The sequence below is a fragment of the Macrotis lagotis genome, unplaced genomic scaffold (assembly GCF_037893015.1).
Source record: "Macrotis lagotis isolate mMagLag1 unplaced genomic scaffold, bilby.v1.9.chrom.fasta BILBYCTG373, whole genome shotgun sequence".
Classification (NCBI taxonomy): Eukaryota; Metazoa; Chordata; class Mammalia; order Peramelemorphia; family Peramelidae; genus Macrotis; species Macrotis lagotis.
The window spans coordinates 11721-21328 of NW_027422280.1; the positions used below are offsets into that span (position 1 = coordinate 11721).

A 9608-nucleotide genomic window follows, 5' to 3' on the forward strand; every position below is an offset into this window, starting at 1 on the left:
AGACCTTCAGAGCATCCCCATATTTGGGCTTCTGAGCCCCTTGGCTGTACTTGTCCCATGTGATTTCTGTATAAAAGAGTCTTTTGGGCTAGTATATTTCTGGCATTCCACCATCATGCCCAGTTCATCATATCTGTACTCTTTGTAGTAACATGTGAATGATTGGCAGCTTAGCTGAGAAAGGATCTCAGTGTCTCTTCACTTCTCCTAAGACGCGGTCTTCAGAATCTTCCTACGACATTCTAAATGGAAGCGATTCGGTTTCCTGACATGGGCCTGGCAGACTGTTCAGATTTCACATGCCAACGTGAGACTGACAGACAATACTAATGAACTTCTCTGGGCTAATCAATTTTGACATACACTTCCCTAAACTCTGATGTTATCAAATGAAAGACAATATCAAAGTTCTTGGTGAGATCCACAAATGTTGTATACAGACCCCTGTAGTTGGTGGGCAGCAAGCACCATGTCTACTGATCTTCCACCCTTTCTGAAGCCACACTGGCTCTCAGGTTGGGGGCCATCACCCAGCTGAAGAATCAGCCTATTGACAGGGAATCTGGCAAGAATCTTGCCAGCAACGACTAAAAGAGGACCACCCCGGTAATTGACACAGAACAGTCTATTCCCTTTACCCTTAGAGGTGTCAAACATACAGATAACTCTGTGGTATCTTGTGTTGTGTATGAGTGTGTGCCCATGATTCAGTGTGGCAAGACAGAATCAAGACACCCATGGATGTCTCTAGATGCAGTGATGTCTGAACAAACTCTAAGTGTTCCCTGATATCTGCTTCAGGTGGCTGCTTCATGGTTGGTGTAAGAAAATTTCCACATGCACCCATTCCAGCAGTGGAAAACTTCATCAGCGTGGATTAGACAAACCTCCCAAACACCCCAACGAGTTTCACATACCCTTGGTTATCCTAAGAATGGGTTAAGCCAAGTAAACCGAAACTGGCAGAGTGGCCGCTGTGACTCCCACTACTTCCTGGAGCCACAGGTGAGATTTAGGTGGCTCAGGTGTACATGAAAGGTGGTGGAAATAGCCTTGGCAAGGGCTCAGTAGCCCTCACACTAGTTGTCCACGAGGAAATTCTACATCTCTCAGGAAGGCAGAAGAATAGAGTGCAGCAGAGATGAGCAGAGGGCAGAAAGAGGGCATCACTTGTCAGCTGAGTACCACAGAGTGTAGCAGATTGCAGTAGAGGGAAGCAGAAGAACAGGGAACTGCAGAGGGCAGCAGGGACCAGCAGAGGGCAGCAGGGAACAGCACAACTCAACAGAGGGCTGCAGAGAAATGCAGGTTTGTTGAGTGGTCATTTGGTTCTTGACCTTCTTTATCGAAGAAAAACAGATTTCATGAAACTTGAGACTAATCCCACACCAATACGAGCTCAGAATGCTCATCCAGAGTTCAGGCACAAATCACCCCTGGGAAAACCCATGGTACTCTGCCTAGAACATATATGTCATGTTTCCTTTGAGCTGCTGCCCTGCTGCCCAAAACATAGGGCACAACACTCTCTGTGAGGGTAGCACACCATGCTGGGCAGTCGTGGGCCAGTGTCTCGAAATGTTGTAAACACAATTCTTGTGTGTTTCAAATAGTCCTTCAGCATGTCCAGGCATTGCTTCTGCTGACTTATGAATGTGTACCCTGTGTGAGTTCTCCACAGAATCGTCTTTTTGGCAAGAGTGTTTCTGGCATTCTAACAATATGATAGTCCATTGTCGTTGCCCTCTCTGCAGTGGTGTTGGAATGCTCGACAGTTTAAATTTAGAAAGGATGGGAGGGGAGGCACCCTGTGTTTGTCCTAGCGAGCTACTTCCTTCTAGCACCTGTGGTTATTGACGGCTTGGCAGCTTCGTGGTCAGGCACAGAGAGTTATGCCTACCTGTTGTCCTCTGATCAAAACCAAGAACTAGAAGAATTGGGGAAACGTTTCATAATTATAAACCTAGGTTTGAGTGAAGGGTTAAAGTGGAATGATGAGTGCTATCTAAACCTGGACAGCTCTGTCACTGTCATTGAGTTATTTTGTTCTGGATGTCTCAACGTCAATGAATATGGCTACTTTGTAAATGGAATACTCATTCTGATAACTTTTGTACCAAATTCTCTCTCTGCGCTTCTTGCCAACTCCAAGACCCTGAGATTGAATAATTCTGCCCTATTTAGCTTTGGAAACCCTAAGAAAACCATGATCTCTCATCTTTCAACAGTTGTTTTCTTGGAGACAATTGTTCCGCCACGTATGAAAGTTTCGTTATCAAAGGACAGTTGATGCAAATGACGTTCTTATTGCGTCACCCACTTCACTGCCAAAGTGAAGTCACATTGTCGGGGGTCGGCCCTGACCGCCTGAGTGGATAGGACCTCCCCGAGAGTGAGGTCAGGCCAATCTAAAGAAGACACGGTTCCTTAAGGGGAGCAGTGGCTTCACCTGGTTGGCCTGTGTCCATTGCTCCAATCGGGTGGTAGGTCCTGCCCTCGGGGCGGATCGGGGTGGCAGCCCAGAACGAACCCCCTATATTAGCCATCACCCTGAGCTATTCGGGGGATCCCTCTGCACCTAATAAAACATATGCCTCCTGAAGAAGTGTCTGCCTGAGTCCCTCCTCGCTGATCCCCGGGGGAGGGAAAACACCAGGGACGCCTGAAGCAGTGCCCACTGAGGAGCTCACTCGGGAGTCCGGGGAAGAAGACCCCGGACAGAACTGGCCCCCGAACAGGGACACCCGAAGACCCCGCCGAGTGAGGTAAGCCTGTTTAAGTAAAAACAGAAGAGGCAGACACCCTAGGTCCACGGGACACCTAGAGGGAGTAAAGATGGGCAAAGGAATGTCTAAGCATTTACAGCCAGAGGATTCAGGAGTATTAGCATGTCAAGTACATGCACTAGTAAAGACTCATGGTATAAGAGTCCGTATAAAAGAATGTAAGGATTGGGTGGAAAAAATATTGGTTGTCTCTCCTTGGGTCTCCCACACCGGCATTGACCCTCAGAAGTGGAGAGTGGTAGGAACTCAAATGTCCTCTTACAACACAGAAAAACCTGGCTTTCTAACGGACACAGACTTTGTAATTTACTCTGTGGTGGCCGCGGCCCTTGACCCGCAGCCCCCACAAGGAGCCGTGTCCGGAGAATCACAAACAGGACCCTCATTACTGGGGGAACCTGAATGGCCCCCGCCCCCAGATGAGGGGCTTGATGACCGGAGGGAACCAGCCCCCAAATACCCTTGGGAAGAACTGGCTGCTGCGAGTCGATCGCCTGCCCCGGTAAAAAGTGATAGTAAGATTTTAGAACAAAAGGGCAAACATAAAGAATGGCAAGGGATCTGCGGACAGGGTGCAGATGGCCGGAGCCACGTGCTGATAACAGGAAAGGAAGGGTCTGGGGCGACCATCCCCAGACAGGCACCCCGCCGGACTCGTTTACAGCAGGCCATTCATAAGGCTTTGGAGGATGGGGAGGAAGTAGAGGAAGAAGACCTAGACTATCTTACCTCCTCAGCAGCTGCTTACCCAATATTTGTGCAAAGAGAAAACGGCCAACAGGTTAGAGTTCGCCGCCCAATACCGTACAAATTTATCAAAGATCTCAGAGAGGCAGTCCATAATTATGGGCCAGGATCTGCCTATGTAAAACGGCTCATAAGTTCTAACACTCAGACTGCCGCCTGGCTCCCCATGGATTGGGATGAAACTTTACAAGCGGTGTTAGAGTCATCACATTACACCGCCTGGGCTGCCTACTGGCGCAGAGAGGCCAGGCTACAGGCTGAGATCATAGACCCAAATAATTCTGATTTAGTAACTAATCAACTCATTGGATGTGGCCAGTTTAACACTGTGGAGGCTCAATTACAACTTTCAGAACCCATTGTCAGGGCAGTGCAGATAGCAGGACTGAATGCCCTGAACAAACTGGCTCGAGCAGCCTCGACTCCCCTGCAGCAGCTGAAACAGAGAGCCAAGGAGTCTGCTGTAGATTTTATCAGCAGAGTGCAGACTACTGTGGAAGGGAAATTCGGGACAGGAAATGCAGCACAGCCTTTAATCATTCAGTTGATAAAGGGAGGGCTAACTCATTCAAAAGGCTTGCTAGCTACTCTTCCTGCTGACCCCTCCTTAGAGGAGATAATTGATAAGGCCCTAGACGAGGAACCCCCACCGGATCCTCTCCAAACCTCTATTAACCTCCTCGTTGATGCTTTACAAGCCACAAGCTTGGTGCCTAGATCAAAGGGTAAAGGAAACTGTTTTCGTTGTGGGAAGGCCGGTCACTTTCAAGCCGAGTGCCGTAATTCCCAGAAGAGTGCAATGAAGTGCTTTGTCTGTGGTAAACCTGGTCATATAGCAAAGCATTGTAGACAGAAAAATAAGAAGTATAGCAATGGTGGGCCGCAGGGAAACGGGAAGAGGGGTCGGGAAGCCGAGGGCCCGACCCCAGGGCTGACCTATTAAATCCCTCGGTTACTATTCCCCTCTCAGAGAGCACAGAATTGAGCCCATGGACTACGACTACTGTTAAAGCCTCCCCTAGGGACTTCCACCGTTTAGTGATTGGGACTGCTCTCGCTCCCCAGGTCATTGTCCACACACAGCTCCTAAGCCCAGGCCAGACTTCTATAACTGTTACAAATCCCCACCATTATCCAATAGAACTAAAAGGCGGTGAGACTGTTGCTCTTGCTATTTCCCTCCCCTGGATAGATAAGGATTGGAGAGAGTGTACCAATGAGGACACATTTGTGGCATGGACACAGGCTATATCAGCCCACCGTCCCACTTTACCACTTATAGTGGAGGGAAGAGAGATTGTAGGTTTAATTGATACAGGTGCTGATGTCTCGGTCATATCCACAAAAGATTGGCAGCCCTGTTGGGAACTTTCAAAAACTCCCCAAGATATCACGGGAGTTTCAGGAGGAACTTTGGCGAAAAAGTCTCTAAGATTTCTAAAATGGAAAAGTGATGATATAGCAGGGATTTTCCGCCCTTTGGTACTTACTATTCCTATGTCCCTATGGGGGAGGGATGTTTTGCAAAATTTGGGCTTGTCTCTGACTACAGACACAGCTTTAAACCACTAGGGGTCACTGGAGGGCCGCAACCCATACCACTGACTTGGAGATCTGACAAACCGGTTTGGGTAGATCAGTGGCCCCTCACAAAAGAGAAATTACAGGCCCTTGCTAACATAGTACAAGGACTTTTATCGGCTGGACAAGTAGAGCCATCCACCAGCCCATGGAATTCCCCAGTTTTTGTAATCAAAAAGAAAAGTGGGAAATGGAGAATGTTAGTAGATCTAAGAAAAGTAAATGCCACTCTACAACCTATGGGTACCACCCAGCCTGGGTTGCCTTCTCCAGTTGCCATTCCAAAGACTTGGCCCATAACTGTTATAGATATAAAGGATTGTTTTTATAGTATACCCCTTAACCCTGTAGATAGACAACGCTTTGCCTTTAGTGTACCTGCTGTAAATTATCAAGAACCTGCTCAGCGTTTTCAGTTTAAAGTCCTTCCACAAGGCATGGCAAACAGTCCCACTCTATGTCAGGTTTATGTTGCACAGATTTTGATGCCCATTAGGCGAGAACACTCGAGAGCCATTATTATTCATTATATGGATGACATATTAATTTCTGCATCCCACCGGACTGATGTCTCACTTATTTTACAAAAGATTACCTCAGCCCTAGCAACATATGGGTTACAAGTTGCCCCTGAAAAGATACAAACAGAACCTCCCTACACATATTTAGGACATCAGGTATACAAGGATTTAGTGAAGAAATCTCCTAAGATTGATACAGCTCAAGTTTCTACATTAAATGACTTTCAGAAATTAATTGGTTCAATCCAATGGCTGAGGAATGTAGTTCCTATTTCCAATGATATGATGTATCCATTGTATAATATTTTAAAAGGCTCATCTGATTTGAACTCGCCTCGTACATGGACCCCTGAAGCCAGGGAAGCTGTTACTCAGATACAGGACTTAGCATCCACATCCATTGTTGCCCGATTAGATCCAGCCGCTCCAGTTTATGTAACTCTGGTGTGTCATCCTTCATTGGGTAAGGCCGGAGTAGTGTTCCAAGTTACAGGTCCTTTACAATGGGTACATTCATCTAAATCCATGAAGTCTATACCCTCCAAGTTTGAAGTGGATGCACAACTCCTTTTGAAAGCAGCAGAAGCTGCAATCACTATTTTTGGTACCATTCCTATGTTACTGCTCCAAGAGGATCCTGCAATACTTACTCATCTAGCACAGAACTCTGAGGAGTGGGCCATGTTATTGTCTATTTATCCCACTTCTCAGGGTCATCCACCTCCCTCATTACGAGGATGGTTGCAACTCCCTTTGAAGTATCCCTCCAACCCTGTAGTTCCTCAGCCAGTACAGGGAGTCAATGTTTTTACGGATGCTACCAAACACCATAGAGCATCTATTTATATTCCAGACAAGAAGATATTGAAGGTGCTACAAACCCCATATACCTCAGCTCAAAAGAATGAATTGCAGGCCATTGTGATAGCCTTAGAACTGTGTGCTTATGAGCCTTTTAACTTAATCACTGATAGCTATTACTGCTTTGTCTTATTGCAACAGTTAGCTCTAGCAGATCTTTCTTTGTCCAATTCTGCAGTCATAGATCTTTTACACCAAGCACAACGGTCTCTCCTACACCGCTCTGACCCCCTCTATGTCTTACATGTCAGATCTCATGTGTCCACTTCTGGCCCAATATACTCAGGGAATGCCATAGCTGACTCGGCTCTCCTTGACCCTGATATCAAAAGTGAGATAGTCATGTATGCAGATCCTTCTATTGTTCATGACACATTTCATCTCCCAGCAAAAACACTTGCACGGCTTTATGGTCTTCCTAAGGAAGAGGCACGTCGCATTGTCCGACAATGCAGGCATTGTGTCCCTTTCCGCCCTGCCCCGCTTGTACATGCCACCAACCCCCGGGGCCTGGCCCCTAATGACATTTGGCAGATGGATGTCACCCACTTTCAGGCCAGCCTGATTCATGTCACTGTGGACACTTTTTCTAACTTTATTATGGCCACTTTGCAGCCTGGTGAGGCTGTACGCCATGTGATAGCTCATTGCCTTCACTGCTTTGCCACCCATGGGATACCTCGGTTGTTAAAAACCGACAACGGCCCGGCCTATACCTCCTCTGCTTTTGCTCGCTTCTGCCACCAATTCGGTGTCACTCATGTTACCGGTATCCCTTACAACCCCACCGGTCAAGCCATCGTGGAGTGTGCCAATCAATCCTTGAAGCGCACTCTCATTAAACAAAAAGGGGGAGTGCGTGGTAGGCTCACTGCAGCCCAGGTAGCAACAGCAGTATTCACTAGGAATTATTTGATTGATAATGAACAAGGCATCACCCCTGCCATGAAACAGATGCTGTCAACATCAACACAGACACAAAAACATGAACAACAAACACAAAAACATGATGAACAACAAACACAAAAACATGATAAAAAAGCACACTTGCAAAGTCCGACCACAGTTTGGTGGAGAGATGAGGAGGGTCGTTGGCACGGCCCTGCACAGGTTAAGGTGTGGGGAAAGGGATTCTTATGTCTCCAAACAGGTGAGGGAACACGCTGGGTGCCCGTCAAATGGACCAGGGCCTATGAAGAGACGAAGGAAAAGATATCGGAGCAGAAGAAGGCAACGACCTAGCAGGACACGAAGAATTATGAAGACACAAGCTCCTGTATGGCTAAGTATCATGGGTTTGCTATGTGGATTGCAACCCGCCACCCCTCTTCCTTGGGGCAAGGGTGGGAAGTGGTACAATCTGACCTCTCCTATACGGAGGGCTGCTGATGAACGAGGAGAGACATATTGGGCTGTTGCGAGGGGAGTACCGTCCCTTCGTATAATGGGATGGGGGAGCCAGACAGTGCCATTAAAGTTGCATGGCAACGCCACCATTGTGCTGGGCTTACATGAACACGGTACATTACCTATACCGATGGAAAGACCATTAAAGAAGCCCCTCACCCTGCTCTCCATTACCACGCCTATTTGTGTGGTAGCCCGTCCTCCACACGGGCTATGGCCGGGTGGGAACACCTCCTCTTCCCCAGATAACGGAACCTCTGTTAAGAATCATTGTATACCCTTAGAGCCATACAACAGCACAGAAACTCCGAGGCCGATTCCGGACCTGAACAACCATACTGCTGCGGTTAATCTTTCATTCATGGCCATTGAGCAGCACCCTCCGGAGAATTCTAATTCCATAGTGCCTTTACATTCCCTACCACCCTGCCCAATAGGCCACCGTTCGCAAGTATTCATACCTACAGTACCCTGCTCCACGGGCATCCCAAGACTAGGACCACTTGGGCTACCTAACAACACTGAGTTATGGTTTTGGGATGGACAGCGGAACCACACCACGTACACCATGAGACCCTCTCCCACTCCTGTTGCCTTACCATATGGACAGATGCATCCCGACCTCTGGAAAATAGGAGTGGCCTTAGGAGGAGTGAACGCCTCTTTTCGCCTGTGGCCATGCCCTCGTAATGATGATGCCTGTCATGACTTTTCATTCCAACAATGGTATAATGTGTTTAAGACTCTTAACATCTCTTGCCATCAAACCAAGGACGGCACAGACCGCTTGTGCTACCGGCTGAGCGCCACCGCGCACACCCCTCCGGACGCTCTCTTCCTTCTTCGTCCCCCTGCTAACCTGACTATTCAACTAAAGGGGGAGTCCGCTGGTTTACCCCTTTTTAACATCACTTGTACTGACCCGATTTTTACAAATGTTTTACGGTATAATCATACTGGGTATGCTGTGTTCCTAGCTGTATCCCCTCCCTACCAACTCCTACCTGTCAAAGCAGAAGATTTTGCGTTGTCCCCCGCTGATTCTTTGGTGAAAAAAATTGTACCGTGCAGTGGGGGAAAAGTTGTTACGTACCAGGAGGGATGGGATCGGGGATGCTTTGAGTTTGGTGAACTTGGCTGTTGAGATGTATGAGGAATGGCAGATCCAGGAACTAGAGAGTGAGGTGACTATGTTAGCTTCTACTATCCAAACATTCATAACAAACCAGGTCTCCCTCTGGCATTACCAGCAACATGTTGACTCCCTTCTACAGAAGCAAATAGGAGCATTGGAAACAACAGTCCTCTGGTTAGGGGATAGACTGGCCCTTATGGCAGGGTACATGAAACTTCAATGCCATTATAAGTATCAGCCTCTCTGTGTGCTTAATTTGCGTGTAAATATGTCACAGTTCCCATCAGACTGGGGTAGAGTTAAACAGGCATTACAGGGGGCGATGTTAGCCTACAACACCTCCAATGACATCCACCAATTAGATATGCTGATAGCCCAGCTCAACAACATTTCCTCCCATTTCAGAGCTGAGTGGGATGATCAAGAAGACTCCTTTCTAAAATGGTTTACGGGTGCCCTCCACCTGAGATGGTTGTTTTCCTTCTTGCCGGCTGTAGGAATGTTTATTGTGATTTGTCTCTTTTTCCCATGTATCCTGAAACTATTGTTCTTCATCTTTTCTCGTTCTCT

The 9608-nt window shown here is 47.5% G+C and overlaps 1 protein-coding gene across 1 annotated transcript; it reads left to right on the plus strand.

Moving 5' to 3' along the window:
- Window positions 1–2351: 2351 nt before the first annotated feature.
- On the plus strand, window positions 2352–9047 carry LOC141504139 (uncharacterized). The gene is made up of 2 exons (XM_074208966.1): window positions 2352–2765; window positions 7647–9047. Exon 2 carries the CDS (start codon window positions 7689–7691, stop codon window positions 9045–9047), a length of 1359 nt encoding a protein of 452 aa, XP_074065067.1. The 5' UTR covers window positions 2352–2765; window positions 7647–7688.
- The last annotated feature ends 561 nt before the right edge of the window (window positions 9048–9608 follow it).

Bases quoted from the DNA above. Each gene is read 5' to 3' on its own strand.
- LOC141504139 (XM_074208966.1), top strand. From the start codon at position 7,689: ATGAAGAGACGAAGGAAAAGATATCGGAGCAGAAGAAGGCAACGACCT.